The sequence below is a fragment of the Sminthopsis crassicaudata genome, chromosome 1 (genome assembly GCF_048593235.1).
Source record: "Sminthopsis crassicaudata isolate SCR6 chromosome 1, ASM4859323v1, whole genome shotgun sequence".
Classification (NCBI taxonomy): Eukaryota; Metazoa; Chordata; class Mammalia; order Dasyuromorphia; family Dasyuridae; genus Sminthopsis; species Sminthopsis crassicaudata.
In genome coordinates this window covers 490,489,914-490,507,031 of record NC_133617.1, presented here as the reverse complement: position 1 = coordinate 490,507,031, position 17,118 = coordinate 490,489,914, and the positions used below count along the sequence as shown (strand labels likewise).

At 35.6% G+C, this 17,118-nt stretch overlaps 1 protein-coding gene across 1 annotated transcript in view; it reads left to right on the top strand.

The window, feature by feature from the left end:
• Positions 1-17,118, top strand: part of PCSK5 (proprotein convertase subtilisin/kexin type 5) — a 626,478-nt gene that overhangs the window by 389,642 nt on the left and 219,718 nt on the right. Inside the window, 1 exon segment of the mRNA XM_074281408.1 lies at positions 15,879-16,067. Coding sequence (XP_074137509.1) covers positions 15,879-16,067 — 189 coding nt within the window.

Below are 17,118 nucleotides of genomic sequence, written 5' to 3'. Positions count from 1 at the left end.
CAAGCCATTCTCCAATTGATAAATGGTCAAAGGATATGGAGAATTTTCAGATGATGAAATTGAAACTATTTCCACTCATATGAAAGAGTATTCCAAATCACTATTGATCACAGAAATGCAAATTAAGGCAACTTTGAGATATTCCTACACACCTGTCAGATTGGCTAAGATGACAGGAACAACTAATGATGAATATTGGAAGGGATGTGGGAAAACTGGGACACTGATGCATTGTTGGTGGAGTTGTGAAAGAATCCAACCATTCTGGAGAGCAATCTGGAATTATGCCCAAAAAGTTATCAAAAACTGTGCATACCCTTTGATCCAGCAGTGCTACTACTGGGCTTATATCCCAAGGAAATACTAAAGAAGGAAAAGGGACCTGTGTGTGCCAAAATGTTTGTGGCAGCCCTTTTTGTAGCAGCTAGAAACTGGAAAACGAAAGGATGCCCATCAATTGGAGAATAGTTGGGTATATGAATGTTATGGAATATTATTGTTCTGTAAGAAATGACCAGCAGGATGAATACAGAGAGACTTGGAGAGACTTACATCAACTGATGCTGAGTGAAACAAGCAGAACTAGGGGATCATTATACACTTTAACAACGATACGGTATGAGGATGTATTCTGATGGAAGTGGATATCTTCAACATAGAGAAGAGCTAATCCAATTCCAATTGATCAATGATGGACAGAATCAGCTACACCCAAAAAAGGAACACTGGGAAATGAGGGTAAACTGTTAGCATTTTTTATTTTTCTCCCCAGATTATTTTTACTTTCCAAATCCAATTCTTCCTTTGCAACAACAACAACAAAATTAGGTTCTGCACATATATATTGTACCTAGGATATACTATAACATATTTAATATATATGGAAATGCCTGCCATCTAGGGGAGGGGGTGGAGGAAAGGAGGGGGAAAATTCAGAACAGAAGGGAGTATAAGGGATAATGTTGTAAAAAAAAATTATCTATGCATATATACAGTCAAAAAATGTTATAATTATAAAATTAATTTTAAAAAATAAAAATAAATTTTAAAAAAAGTTCCATGCCTTTGTAGCTATATGAAGAAGAAGCTTACATTCTAATGGGGAAGATATTTAAAATTAGATTAAAATAACATAGAATAACTCAGATGTCTTCAAACTCAGAACTTCTGAATAAGTTTGTTTTTCAAAAAACCAAATTGTTTGTATGATGAAAAAAATATCTTTAGTCAGCTAAGACCTTTCCAAAAATTTCTCCATGAAATTTGCATAAAGAACAAAGACAAAGATGGTATTTTAAGAAGATTCCATTTTAATATAAGATATAACATGTATACAGATAATACAAATATAAGATAATTTGAGAAGTGATTTCCCTACTAATAACTAGGGACATCAAGAAAGAATTTATTTAGGAAATAATATCTGACCCAGAAGTGAAAAGGTAATGAATGCATTCTAAGGATGGGGAAACCTATATAAAGGCAGAGAGATGGAAGGGATAATCAGATGACTAATCTTCTTATTAAACATAAAAAGATATAACTTAAACAGAAGCCATGTCTAAATATTCTTTTTATACCACAGTCCCTGATAGTCCCTCAGAGATGCTTAAACTTTTGAAAGAAGTTCAATACAGTTGATATTTAGAGAATTCCTTTTATCAGTATCTATCTATGGTTCTGTTTATGCCCCTAAACATTCTCCTTGGGACTGTGCCTGAGGTAAATTATAGCTGCTTTTCTGAAGTGAATCGGATTCTCCCAAATAGATAGTTGTGCTTAAAGGTCAGTTCTCAGTGTTTCTATTTTCATCTCAAATGCAACTAAAACTAATGAAAACATGTCTGTTTTTCCATGTCTTCCTTCCTACCTGATAATTTAGTCCAATCAGGAGAAACTGTGCATTAAAATGACTTGTCCATCTGGCTTGGAAAGTCTTTTCTCTAAGCCAGTATGTTCAGACATGGGCCAAGTTGGGACAAATTTCAATGGCTTTTACCACAAGTGTTTCCAAAAATACAGAATGGATCATCCATTAATCTGACAGATCCTCGGGATGGTGAAATGGAGCTTGTTTTTGTGGCACAACATATGTGTAACCTATTGTCCAACGATTAAAAACCCATATAGACTAAATTGAATAGCGTCCCACACATTTTTCCTGAAATGGTACTCTTCTGAGCAGTTTATTTCATAAACTAATAGAAAGAATGCTAGTTTTGGAGTCACAAAGACCTGTGCACAAATTTACTAGAGAACTGTGTGGATCTGGGCAATTCACTTAAAATTCTTTGAACCTGAACATGTGAACCACACATGTAAATTATGGATTTAAACCCAGTGGCCTTTAAGATCCCTTCCCCATATAAATCTAATTCTATGAACTCTCTGAGATTCAGTTTCCTCATCTATAAAATAGAACTAATAGCACCTCCAAGAATACCAACCTCACAGCCTCATTGTTAGGCTCAAAATAAAGAATATAAATGGAATGCTTTATAAAACTTAAAGCAGGAATAAAGACAATTCATTACTGTTTATTGGTTCCCCCATTCCCTTTATGACATGTAGGTTTCTGAACAGACTCTCTCTCTCCACCCAGTTTCAGTCCTTAGTGTTCATATATATTTTTAGGTCATTTTGTTTTATTTTTAAGTTTTTAAATATATGTGTATGTGTGCGGTTAAGTATAGATATCTACCTTTTATTTTTTTATAACCCAATTTTTTCTCCTAAATACCCTCTCAACCCTTCCTGCTTTACACACAGTTGTTTGACACAACACTTACATTTTAACGGTGTATACCATATTATATATTCGTAGTTCCTCCCTCCTCCCCAACTGCCATACAAGAGAGGAGAACCCATCTAGAAATTCCAGTACCTGAGACAAATTCACTTGATTTGGGAGGAGAGGATTACCACAAGGTCAACTCCACTTTATGATGAGACATTAAAGCAAGACTTTACAAAAACAGTTTAGCTAAGTTCAAAGAAATTCATCATCTTGTTGGTCACTGAATGAAAAATTTTCAGACCAAAGCAACCCTCAAAGACCATCTCCCTCTTAAGTTGTAGAGAGGCTGCCAATATTGTTGGTAGAGGGGAATACCTTCATCTGTGAAATCTCAAGTTCTCAGATGAAATGAATGAATGAAAAAACATTAAGGGCCTGTTATATGCCAGGCACTGTGCAAGTTCCTGGGGGATGTAAATTCAAAAGTAAGACATTTCCTGCCCTCATGGAACTGACATTTTAATAGAGGAAGGCAAAATATATACTGAAATGGGGAGCCAAAGAAGAGAGTTTGGGTCTTAGAAGTTGCAGTTTAAATTCTGCCTTAAGGCAGTTGATTGCCATTCCCCTTCAAACAGCAATGATAACATCAGATTGATTACTATTTCAGTCAAAAGAAGGAAGAGGTTGAAGGGTGCACACAAGTTGGCAGTAGAAATAGGAAGGCTCTGTTTCCTGAGAGGTGACTTGATGGGATGGTCTAGGTCTAAGAAGCTACAATGAAGTGAGTTTATACTTACATCCACACAAATCAGGGCAACTCATCCCCAAGGAGTTCCAAAGATAAGTTGGCTAATTTTTTTCATGGAGAAAAGTTTAGCTAGGGGTGGATATAGAAGGGATTGAGGATGGAAAGGTCAAGAATAAAGGATAGAGAGAAGGAAAGATATTGAAAATAGCAGGGAAGGTAATGAATTGATGGAGAGTGGAAAAGCTTTCTACTTTTATTAGCTTCCTAAACATTCTCATCTGAAATACAAGTATACCCCATAATCTTTTCTTTAATTTTCCATTTAATACTTCATGGATGCAGGATTGACAATAAGATAGGAAGGAAATCATTTCACTGCTTTAAAAACAAAACAAAACAAAAACAAAAACAAAAACAAAAAACAATAATCCATAATAGTTTCCCCTAACTTCTTTTTTCTTTATTGGTTTTAATAAGTATAATATGCCTATAAAATTTGGTGTATCACTTAAATCTATTACTTAATTTAGTTACTAAATTTACAATCACTTGAACTAGTGAATAAATAAGTGTCTTCATCCTTTATGGTATTCCATCTTCTATCTCTTGTCTTTTTGTAAATTATCTCCCATACCTAAAATATACTTCTTCACTTTTTTCTCTAAAAGAGAAAGCTTTTTTTCATAACTTTCTTTTCAGATATAGCTTGAGTTCTATCTCTTAAATAAGAGTATTCTGATTGATCAGGTCCTGGGTACTAGTTAGGGTTGATAGAGACAGCCTGAAGTATTGATAAAATTACTCTTTGAGTCAATTCAAGGAAGGGCATTGATGGGTATCAGCTCAGCAATCCCACATTTGCGAAGATCTTGTATAACCCCACCTTACCATATACATTTAGAAAGTCAACTTTCTTGAAGTTAAATTCCCCCTATGAATCTGCTTATCCCTCACCATCTTTGCTGAATCCCTTTTAAATTAGCCTTCTACACAGCATTCTGCTTCATGCCTTTTTATAGCTAACAAACTCTTTTAGGGTGCTAACCTTTTCTATGAATTTAGCCTGTCGATCAATGGTGTACTCCTACCTCATGGAGTATTCTCTTTCTCCTAGTTAATTGTGAGTTCCACTAGAGAATTTGTCTTTTCCATCATTAATTGTTTAAAAAAAAAAAAAAAAAAAAAAAAAAAAAAAAAAAAAAAAACCTTTTCCTTGCTAATTATATCTCTCCAAATCTATTTCATCTTTACTATTCCTGGTGTCTATTATATCTTCATTTTGTCTGTAATCTTTTCTCATAAATAAATCAACCTTTTGCCAAAGAGAATGACTATTGTGAATTTGTCACATGACTGAACTTCAACATTTAATGTCAAATCCCAATATTTGGTGTCAGTTGTTCTTCTAAATGTCCTCATTTGATGCCTGAACATAAATCAAATGCATCACCAATACCTTCTATTTTTGGGATCCTCCCCTTACCTTGAATCAAATTACTTTTATTTTTCACTAATTTCTGGATGTGTTTCTCATCAACCTATCAACAAGCACATTTTAAATGGCCGCTGAGTATCAAGCACTGTGCTCAGCACACAGATATATTGTAAATTCCTCAAGAGGAAGTACATTCCCAATAGAATATACATATTTTGTATTTACTTATTGGTGTATATGTTTGCTCCAGAAGAATGTAAGCCTCTAAAGCTCTGCTATTTTTGTCTTTGTGTACCCAGTGCTGAACACAATGCCTGTCATATAGTAAGTGTTTGTTGACTGAATGAATGAATGAATCCCCATGACAATGCTTGTCCCCATGTACTGTTCTATTTTAACATTGATTAGGGAAGGTTGAGGTGATTCCCAGTTCCTCTATGCAATCTGGTTGGAAATATTTGTTCTACTTTTTAAAAACACTGTTCGTGTACATTTTCCTGAGAGATGTGCCATGCTTCAGTCTGTATTGATTTATCAATACACTACCTTTAGAGTTTTAAAGGTCTTTCCCTTTTAATTATCTCCTTATCTTCTTAACCCCCTAAAATATATCCCAATATGCAAAGATTTAAATTTGTGGCAGCCATTCTAGACAGTTATATATACCTATAACCTTATGTGATTAATGAGATTTGGCTAAAGATTCTTGTTCTGATTGAAGTTCAAATAGAAGTGCAAAAAGAGGATAAAGCATAGGTGCATTTTAAGAAATCAGTATATTAACAACACAAGTCTGAATGAGATGGAAGACTGCTGTAATAGAAGAAACTATTGGACTTAAATGTGAATTGCATAAAGTCACACAAGTTCACAGACCAAAGAAAGATATTTAGAAGCCATATTGATGTACTGTGCAAAAACTATACTTAGAGTAAGGAGCCTTGAAATCAGATCCCAACTTATACACTTATTAGCTCTATAATCCTGACACCAATTTACTTCTAGCATCCTATTTCATTTGTTCCTAAGATAAGGGTTGGAGGCAACCAGATGTATATAAATAGGTTAGTCTTCTGCCTGATACAAATAAGCTATATAACAATGGGAAAAAATTTCAGTGCCTCCAAGCAACAATCTATGGTGCAAAAGTTAGTCTTAGCACAGTGTATGATGAATAGGGGGTGTTTGTTTAATTAATACTTATTGAGGGATTGACTGACTGATTTGAGGTGATCTGCATCTCTATTGCTGAAGGGAGTTAGTTTCCCCAACAGAAGTTCCCACCTAATGATGGAATTATAGAATCACAGGTCCAGGAATAAAATTAAAAAATGATAACAATAACAAACAATACTTGTAGTATTGTTGTGAGAAAATCAAATTACAAAGCTTAAAGTAAATTGTAAGTTTTATTTTTTTTCCATTGCTCTAGAAAAATAGTAAAGACCCATTAGTAATGAGCTAGACCCTAATTCATGGGTAGGATTAGTCAATAGAGAGACAGAGAAGACATTGCAGGAAGAAAATGAATCAACCAACAAAAAATCTTTTAAATGCTTACAATGAATCTGGCATTGTTCAAGGCAATAAAAATAATAACAATTAAACAATGTCTGCTCTCAAGTAGCATGTATTCTCCTGGCTGACAATAGGTGTTCCTGTAGGGAGGTACAGAAAAAAACATATAAAGATAATAAATACAAAGTTAAATACAAAGTACTTAGGAGGAAGAATACTAACATTGAAAATCAGGAGAAAGTTGTGTTTGAGGGAAGAGAAGGATATGAGGGAAGATTATAGCATGTACAAAAAGAAAAAAGCCATAAATGAGTAAAATGTGTTCAGGAAACTTTGAGTGGATCCACCTGGTTGGCATAGTACTTACATTAGGGAGTAGTGAAAAATAAGGTTGGGGCCAAATTATAAAGGTCCTTAAAAATCCAAGATGTGAAGTATGGGATTTATCCTACAATCAGTGGGGAACCATCAAAGGATTTCCTATAAGAGAGTGTTGGTGATGAAAGCCAAGTTTTAGGTGATCCGTTTGGCAATGATATGAGGATAAATTTGAGCAGAGAGACTGAGAACAGATTAACCTTACAGGATCATGAAATGCAGAGTTTAAAATTAACTTGGAATGAAAAACCAAACACTTGGAAATTCTGATATATTTTCCTGGTAGTGATGTTAAATTCATCTTAAAAATCAATGAGATCTGTCATTAAAGTGTCTTAGGATAAAGGCAGTTAATCTCTCTGAGCCCCAGTACTTCCATTTGTAAAATTAGGGTAGTAATAACAGCACCTGCTTCACAGGGTTGTTGCAAAGGAAAAATAACATTGTATGCAAAGTGATTCATAAACTTAAAGGACTAAATAAATGAGTTATTGTTAATATTGTTATCTCACAAAAATCTAGAAGTCTTCCTCTCTTTTCTATTCATGGAGTTGAATTAATTCTTTTCCTAAAAGAAAAAAAGAAAGATAACTGTATCTTCTAGGGGCATTTAACTTAACTGCTAGCTAAAATTGAAAGTATAGTAGATTGTCTTGCTTTCAAGTTATTCTTATCTGTTAATACTTAACACTATGAAAAGTAGTTATTTATGATAAAAAGTTGTTGTTGATGATGAAACACTATGAAAGATATTGTTTCATCTCTTTACAAAGATAAGTGTTTCAACTTGTGGAATCTGTAGAAACAAGTTACCACTCCATGACTAAGGACATTTAAGTAAAAGAAACATTTAAGCAATCAATGAAGACATTCTGTCAATTGATACCTTTCCCCAATTGGTTCTTAAATCCAATAATCTACATGGGTCAAAAAGGTGATATCTAAATCCTCTTGTAAATGACATTGTGACTTACAAAGTAGAGAAATGTTCACTGTTTCCTTCCTGTAAACCTTACCATTTTGTTCACCTTCCACAGTGAGCCACCTCTATGGATTTGGGCTGATGGATGCAGAAGCCATGGTGATGGAAGCAGAAAAGTGGACTACTGTCCCCCAACAGCATGTGTGTGTGGAAAGCACCGACCGACAAATCAAGTAATACCCTGAAACAGACATATATGATAATGATATCTTCAATTATATCTCATATACTGTTTTTAATATATGTCTTTGTAGTTGTCCAAACTGGTTGTTCCATGCAATGGATGGAATCTCAGGTTAATACTCAGTGAATGCACAAAATATTTATTAAGGATTTACTATGTGTGATGCACTTCAGTTAAAAAGATGAAGTGGAAACACAGTCCCTGCCCTCAAAGAGCTTTTATTGTCTTATTTTTTAATTTAAATTTGTTTTTCAATTAAAAAGAATTTATTTTCTTTTCTGCTAATTTTCCTTCCCTCTATTGAAAGAGAGAGACAGGAACAGAGAGCAACAGAGTGAGACAAAAGAGAGAGAAAGGTGAGGGAGGGAGGGAGAGAGGGAGGGAAGCAGGGAGGGAAGGAAGGAAGAAAAAAGGAAGGAAAGAAGGAAGGAAGGAAGGAAAAGAAGGTAGGTAAAAAGGGAGAGAGGAAGGAAAAAGAGGGACAGAAATAAAGGAATGAAGGAACAAAGGAAGAAAAAAGAAAGCATAACAAATATTCATAGTCAAACAAAACTAATTCTCTCATTAGCCATGTCTGAAAATATGCTGTTTATTCTGTATCCTGGATCCCTCCCTTTCTATCTAGAGGTGGATAGCATTGATCATCATCACTGATCTTCTGGAATTATGGTTAGTTATTGCATTAATAATAGTTCTTAAGTCTTTCAAAGCAGTTTCCCTTTAGAAAGTTGTCATTATATAAATGGTTCTTCAAGTTCCATGCCTTAAAGAATGAGATCATAAATAAATTAGAGAAACATAGGATAGTTTACCTCTCAGACTTGTGGAGGAGGAAGGAATTTGTGTCCAAAGGAGAACTAGAGATCATTATTGATCACAAAATAGAAAATTTTGATTACATCAAATTAAAAAGCTTTTGCTCAAACAAAACTAATGCAAACAAGATTAGAAGGGAAGTAACAAATTGGGAAAACATTGTTACAGTTAAAGGTTCTGATAAAGGCCTCATCTCCAAAATAAACAGAGAATTGACTTTAATTTATAAGAAATCAAGCCATTCTCCAATTGATAAATGGTCAAAGGATATGGAGAATTTTCATATGATGAAATTGAAACTATTTCCACTCATATGAAAGAGTATTCCAAATCACTATTGATCACAGAAATGCAAATTAAGGCAACTTTGAGATATTCCTACACACCTGTCAGATTGGCTAAGATGACAGGAACAACTAATGATGAATGTTGGAAGGGATGTGGGAAAACTGGGACACTGATGCATTGTTGGTGGAGTTGTGAAAGAATCCAACCATTCTGGAGAGCAATCTGGAATTATGCCCAAAAAGTTATCAAAAACTGTGCATACCCTTTGATTCAGCAGTGCTACTACTGGGCTTATATCCCAAGGAAATACTAAAGAAGGAAAAGGGACCTGTGTGTGCCAAAATGTTTGTGGCAGCCCTTTTTGTAGCAGCTAGAAACTGGAAAACGAAAGGATGCCCATCAATTGGAGAATAGTTGGTTATATGAATGTTATGGAATATTATTGTTCTGTAAGAAATGACCAGCAGGATGAATACAGAGAGACTTGGAGAGACTTACATCAACTGATGCTGAGTGAAACAAGCAGAACTAGGGGATCATTATACACTTTAACAACGATACGGTATGAGGATGTATTCTGATGGAAGTGGATATCTTCAACATAGAGAAGAGCTAATCCAATTCCAATTGATCAATGATGGACAGAATCAGCTACACCCAAAAAAGGAACACTGGGAAATGAGGGTAAACTGTTAGCATTTTTTATTTTTCTCCCCAGATTATTTTTACTTTCCAAATCCAATTCTTCCTTTGCAACAACAACAACAAAATTAGGTTCTGCACATATATATTGTACCTAGGATATACTATAACATATTTAATATATATGGAAATGCCTGCCATCTAGGGGAGGGGGTGGAGGAAAGGAGGGGGAAAATTCAGAACAGAAGGGAGTATAAGGGATAATGTTGTAAAAAAAAAAAAATTATCTATGCATATATACAGTCAAAAAATGTTATAATTATAAAATTAATTTTAAAAAATAAAAATAAATTTTAAAAAAAGTTCCATGCCTTTGTAGCTATATGAAGAAGAAGCTTACATTCTAATGGGGAAGATATTTAAAATTAGATTAAAATAACATAGAATAACTCAGATGTCTTCAAACTCAGAACTTCTGAATAAGTTTGTTTTTCAAAAAACCAAATTGTTTTGTATGATGAAAAAAATATCTTTAGTCAGCTAAGACCTTTCCAAAAATTTCTCCATGAAATTTGCATAAAGAATATATAGCTTGCGAAAGCTAGATGGCATAATGGATAGAACACCAGTTCTGAAGTCAGGAGGACCTGAGTTCAAATTTGGTCTTAGACACTTCACACTTCCAAGCTGTGTGATCTTGGGCAAGTCCCTTAAGCCTAATTGCTTCAGTTTAAAAAAAAAAGAAGAAGAAGAAGAAGAAGAAGAAGAAGAAGAAGAAGAAGGAGGAGGAGGAGGAGGAGGAGGAGGAGGAGGAGGAGGAGGAGGAGGAGGAGGAGGAGGAGGAGGAGGAGGAGGAGGAGGAGGAGGAGGAGGAGGAAGAAGAAGAAGAAGAAGAAGAAGAAGAAGAAGAAGAAGAAGAAGAAGAAGAAGAAGAAGAAGAAGAAGAAGAAGAAGAAGAAGGAAGAAGAAGAAGAAGAAGAAGAAGAAGAAGAAGAAGAAGAAGAAGAAGAAGAAGAAGAAGAAGGAAGAAGAAGAAGAAGAAGAAGAAGAAGAAGAAGAAGAAGAAGAAGAAGAAGAAGAAGAAGAAGAAGAAGAAGAAGAAGGAGAGGGAGAGGGAGAGGGAGAGGAAAGGGAGAGGGAAAGGGAGAGGGAAAGGGAGGAGGAAAAGGAGATGGAAAAAGAGGAAAGGGAGAGGGAGAAAAAAGAGAAAGACAGAGATTAGGGAAGGGAGAAGGAGAGGGAGAGGGAATGGGAAAGGGAAAGGGAGAAGAGAAAGAGAAAAGGGGAATGGAAAGGGGAAAAGGAAAAGTAAGAGGATAAAGAGGAGGAAGAAGAGGTAGTAGTAGAAGCAGCAGCCATTGTGATTGATTTTTTAATATTATCTCTTTATTCACATTATCTCTTTATTGTATTGTTATTATCCCCATTTTACAGATGAGGAAATTGAGGGTGAAAGTTAAGGTGACTTATTCAGGGTTGCAAAACTAGCAAATGTCTCATGGAAAATTGAATTTGAATCTTTTTCCTGACTCCAAGTTTAGCACTCCCTCCATAATAGCTAGTGGGGGGACTCCTGAGGCTTTCAGCTTCTGAAGATGTGTCCCATATCCTGAGTTAGATATTCTAGTAAGGGGAGTGAAATGAAGGCTTTCACATTGTTGTGTGTCCCCTCTGATGAATTTATAATGCAATTCTTTATATTATACTTATCTCCGTTACCAATGAATAAATACAAATAATAATTATAGTTGAACAGGAATAATTGACTACATTTTAATAGATGGAGAAATTGAGGCTTGGAAAGAAGTTGAGGCTTGTGGTTTATCCAACTTGAAAAGTCTAATTAAGCTATTGAGAAGAAAGGTCTCATGGGTACCTGGGATAGGACAGGAGTCCTAAATATAAATTGGTGTTTGTAGCATCAAGGTGAATGAAGAGAAATAGAAGAGGAAATGAGGGAAATCCCAAGTGATAATATTAATATGGCTTCTCAGTAGGAGTTGGATTACAGAAATCAAGGCCCAGTGTACACAGTGAAAATGTAAATACTGACTACTAAACATGAAAAGAAACAGAAGCAATGGATTGAAACAATCTAAAGAAAAACTCTTCTATGGAAAGACTTCAGTCAAAATCTTAGGTCCATTACTTAGAGCTATGTGACTGAGTCAAAACAGTCTCTCTAAAACTCAGTTTCCTTATCTATAAAATGGGTATCTATCATATAGGAAACCTTGATGTGCCACTTAACTATCCATGTGGTGCTAGAGAAATTCTTTCCCTTCTCTGAATTTCATTTTTTACACATAAAATAACAGAGTTGGTCTAGACTAGGGGTTCTTAATTTGGGATCTGTGAATTTGTTATTAAATATAGTTCAAGGCCTTTCCCATTTAGAGCAGCCAGGACTTTTTGAAATAACATCCTCCTTTAGAGGAGAAGCAACAACAGAGTCAATTGGAGAAGCAGAAGAGGATGAAATGAAAAAAGAACTTTGTTTTACTTTTCTTTTTTCTTTCTCAGTCACAATACCACAAAGAAGGTTTCCTGGCACTTTTGCAATTATCCCTCCTGGGATTTCTATTCTACTCAGTGGTACATGATCCAATACTCTCCCATGACATGGGTGTTATACAAAGAACACTTTATCTGAAGGAAGGAAGGAAGCATGTATGTGTCAGATACCTTGCTAATAAGCATTTTTCAAGATTTGTCATTTGATGATCACTGCAATCTTCAGAGTAGGTGCTATTATTATCTCTCTTATATGCTTGAAGAAACTGAAGCAGAGTTTAAATAACTTGCCCATGATCAAACAGCTAACTAATAAATGTCTGAAGCTAGATTTGAACTCTGATCTTCTCTGACTCTAGGTCACCTACCTACCTGCTGAAGTCAGAAAGAATATCTGACATCCAACCCTAGTTCTGATACTTGCTACCTGGGCAACTTTAAACAAATGATCCCAATTCTCTGGTCCTTTGTTTTCTCTTCTGTTAAATGAAAAGTTTTGATGCAATGATCTCTTAAATCTAATTTTAATCTCTATGATAAAAGGACCAATGGTTCTCTATCTATAATACTCACAATTTGACCTCATTGTGATGCCAATGGAAAGGCTGCTAGATTTGGAGTCAGAACAAAGCTGTGTTCAAATTTCAGCTTTGCTGCTTCCCATTTATTAGGCCTTAAGTAGATTGCTTAATCTCTGAGCCCTCAATTTCCTCATCAGTAAAGTAAGGAGGTGTCAGTAGATTAAATCACTTGATCACCAAAGGAGATTTGTGACTGCGGAGAAACATCCTCCATTTTCACACCCCCAGGGGATGAGTTCTCTCAGGAATTATCTATGCAAGACTTTAGCATATGGTGGAAAGCAAAACAGTGACAAAGAAAAAAGTTCATATTGCTCCTGGAGGTAACAAGGAGCCACTAAAGCTTATTGAGTGGAGGAGTAGCATAATCCTACACTTAAAGAATATGGCTTTTGAATTTATGTGGAGGGTGTACAGGAAGGAAAGAAATATTAGGTAAGTAGATCAATTAGGAAGCTATTGCAATAACTCAAGTAAGAAATAATAAGGGCCTAAACTAGTATGGTGGCTAGTTGAATAAACAAGGGATAACATGTAAGATACTAGAATCGAGATTTGGCAACAGATTGGTTACATGTAATGAATAAGGATAAGGAATCAAGGATAAAGCCAAGTTGTAAACTTGGTAGTAACGCTTCCCTCCAAAGAAATAGTAAAGAGGAGTAGTTTGGGGTGAGAAGACATGAATTCTTTTGGGGATATGTTGAGTTGAGGACAAGTGAAATCCAATTTGAAATGTCCAATAGGCATTTGGTGATCTCAGAAGAGAGATTAGAGCTGAATGCATAAGTCCATGAGTTATTTGCTTAGAGTTGATAAGACAGAGACAGAGAGCTAGAGAGAGAAACACACAGAGAGAAAGAGATAGAGACAGAGACAAATTTGGCTGGGGAAGGGGAGGAAGTGAAGGAAAAGAAAGAGACAGAGAGAAAGAGACAGACAGACATCCACAGAGAGACAAGAACAAGAAGAAGGATAAGGAGGAGGAAGAAGAAAGGAGGAAAAGATAGAGAATAAAGGGTGAGAAAAAAGGGAGAGAGAAAAAAAGAGTGAGATAGACACAGATAGACAAAGAAGGGGAGAAGAGGGAAGGGGAGAGAGCCCAGAACATAGTTTGGGGGTATTCTCATAGTCAGAATGTGTGATGTGGATGATTAATCATAAAAAAAAAAATACTGAAAACTGGTTAAATAGGTTAGAGAACCCAAAGCAATCATTGTCTGAAAATCTTGATAAGAGGGTATTCCACAGGAGAACGAGGTTAACAGTGTCAAATGCTAGAGTTGCTACATTAACATTCTCTCCTTCCTCAGATTATCTTGCATTTATTTGTCTGTAAAATGTCTTCAATAAAATAGAGTAGAAATTCTGCAGTTAGGATTTCTATAATATGTGTTTCTACTTTGTCTCTTCCTTATATTCCAGCTTCTGACCTTATCATTCCACTGAAACCAGAAACCACTTTCTCCAAAATTACCAATAATCTCCTAATTGCTAAATTTAATGGGCTTTTCTCATCATTAAATCTTCTTGATCTCTATGTAGCCTCTATCTGATGATCACCCTATTCTCCTGCTCTCGATTTTCAGGACAAGACTGTCTCCTCATTCTCCTCCTAGTTGTCTGATTTCTTCTTTTCAGTTTTCTTCACTAGATTCCTTATGGGGACCATGTCATCTAACCAGAGGTGTCCTTCAGTGTTCTATCCTGGACCCTTTATTCTTCTCCCTCTATACTACTTCATTTGGTGATGCCATCAACTCCCATAGGTTTAATTACCTTCCCTATGCTGATCATTCTAAACTCTAGCTAGCCTGACCTAAACTCTCCACTAACCTCCAATCCCACATATTCAACTGCATTTCAGACATTTGAAACTAGATATCCAAAAGACACCTTAACCTCAACATATCTGAAACAGAAACTATTACTTTTCTCCTTCTGCCTTCTCCCCCTCCCCTTAACTTGTTCATTACTGTCATTCTTCCATCTCCCAGGCTACCAACCTAGTTGTTATCCTCAGCTCCTCATCCTTTCCTATCCAAACTGTTGTCAGAGCCTATCCATTTCACCTTTGCAACATCTCTTGAATATGTTCCTTTTTCTCCTCCAATATGATCACACTTATCACCTAACGCCTTCATTATCGCAAAGACCTAGCTGGGTCACCTGCCTCTGGTCTCTCCTCACTCTAATCCATCCTCCATGCAGCCACCAAAGTGATTTTCCTAAAGTGTAGTCAGGTCTGACCATGTTACCTCCCCTACTCAGTAAACGTCAGTGACTCTCTTGTCACCTCCTACATCAAATAGGTATCTTTTGATATTCAAAGCCCTTCATAACCTAACTTCCCCCTACTGTTCAGTCTTCTTACAACTTGTTCCCCAACACATACTCCAGAAACAAGGCACTCCTCCTCTTGCCTCTGTGCATTCCTGAATGCTCCCCCTCCTCTGACTACTGACCTCCCTGGCTTCCTCTAAATCCCAAATAAAATGTCTCTTTTTTTTTTTTTTTCCTGGAAGCTTTCTCTAATCCCTCTTAATTCTATTCTTATTAATTCTCAATTAATTCTTAATTCTTCTTTTAATTATTTTCTTCTTATCCCATATATAGTTTGTTTGCACTTATTTCTTTGCTTGTTGTCTCCCCCCCCCACTGGATTGTGAATTCCTTAAGAACAAAAACTATCACTTCTTTTTGCATCTTCAGAGTATAGTAGAGTGCCAGACACATAGTAGGTGCTTAATAAATTTTTTATGACTGCCTGAGTGTAAACTCCTTGTGGGCAATGATTTCTTTGTATTTCTGGAGAGTTTTATCCCAAATTTCTGGTACAGTGCTTTGCACATGATAAGTGTCTCATACATGCTTGTTGAATTCACTTTTTGTCTTTTGATATCTGTGAAATGACACTGTTATCATTTCTTAAGCTTTGGGCCTGGAGCAATCAAATACAAGCTTCATACTCTGAGATTGATGGCTAGATGTATTACTCATTCTAGTTCTATGAGGGATAGTAACTAGCTTTGATACTTTCCATCTATTCCAGAACTATACGACCCAGCAGTGCTGTCCGCTCAATTTACAAAGCTTCTGGCTGCTCTGACAACCCCAACCACCATGTGAACTACCTGGAGCATGTGGTTGTACGTATCACCATCACTCACCCTCGAAGGGGAGATCTGGCCATCTACCTGACCTCACCTTCAGGAACCAGATCCCAACTGTTAGCCAACAGGTAGGCTTATGGTTCTCCTGCCTTAATCTCTTTCATCTTATTTATTATACATTTCTGTGATCACAGATCACTACTGTAAAAAGGGAACCAGTGTTAGAGATTTCATGTATTTGATGAAATAAAAAGCTATTTTTAAAGCCAAATAGTAAAAAAGAGAGAAGATATAAATGTTAACCATAGATTTAACCATAGGTATATGTCCCTCAACCTCTTCAACCTTCAATAAACAGAAATAAGACTTTGATTGATAAGACTTGGCAATCAATTGGATAGGGCAGGAGTGGAGAGGGAGAGGGAAGAGTTGAGAATGATCCTAAGGTTACAAACCTTAATGACTAAAAGAATGGTTAAGCCTTCCTCAGAAGCACAGATTTTAGGGGGGAAAAATGGTTTTTGAGAGTTACTTTGGCCAAAGAATTCATCAGTAGGTATCCAACTTTCAGGTGAGCTCCAAATATAACTAGGCTTATCCTCAGATGACCTTAAATAACTTGTAATTACATACACATGTGTTTGTTGTATATATATATATATATATATATATATATATATATATATATATATATATATATATATATATATATATATATATGTAGTACATATATATAACTGAAGAGTATATGAAACATAATATGTTGTAGTCGATATGTATGTATATGTATTTATATATGAATAAAATACACCATGTGTGTAACTAAGATTGAGATTTATTGTATGTATGTGTATATGTTTTGTGCATATATAAGATTTATATATGATAAATATTTATATTTATATATATTAACTTAGTTCAGTGATGTTGTTTGCATGAGTTTTCCTGACCCCCATCCTGAATGTACTGTGTATAGTTGTGTGTGTATATATATATAAATCCTGAATTCCTACCATGAGGTAGGAATAGGGATAGGGGTACAGATAGGGATCAATTTAGAAATAGAGAAGGATAAGAAGAGAGAGAGAGAGAGAGAGAGAGAGAGAGAGAGAGAGAGAGAGAGAGAGAGAGAGAGAGAGAGAGAGAGAGAGAGAGAGAGAGAGAAAGAAAGGGATAGAG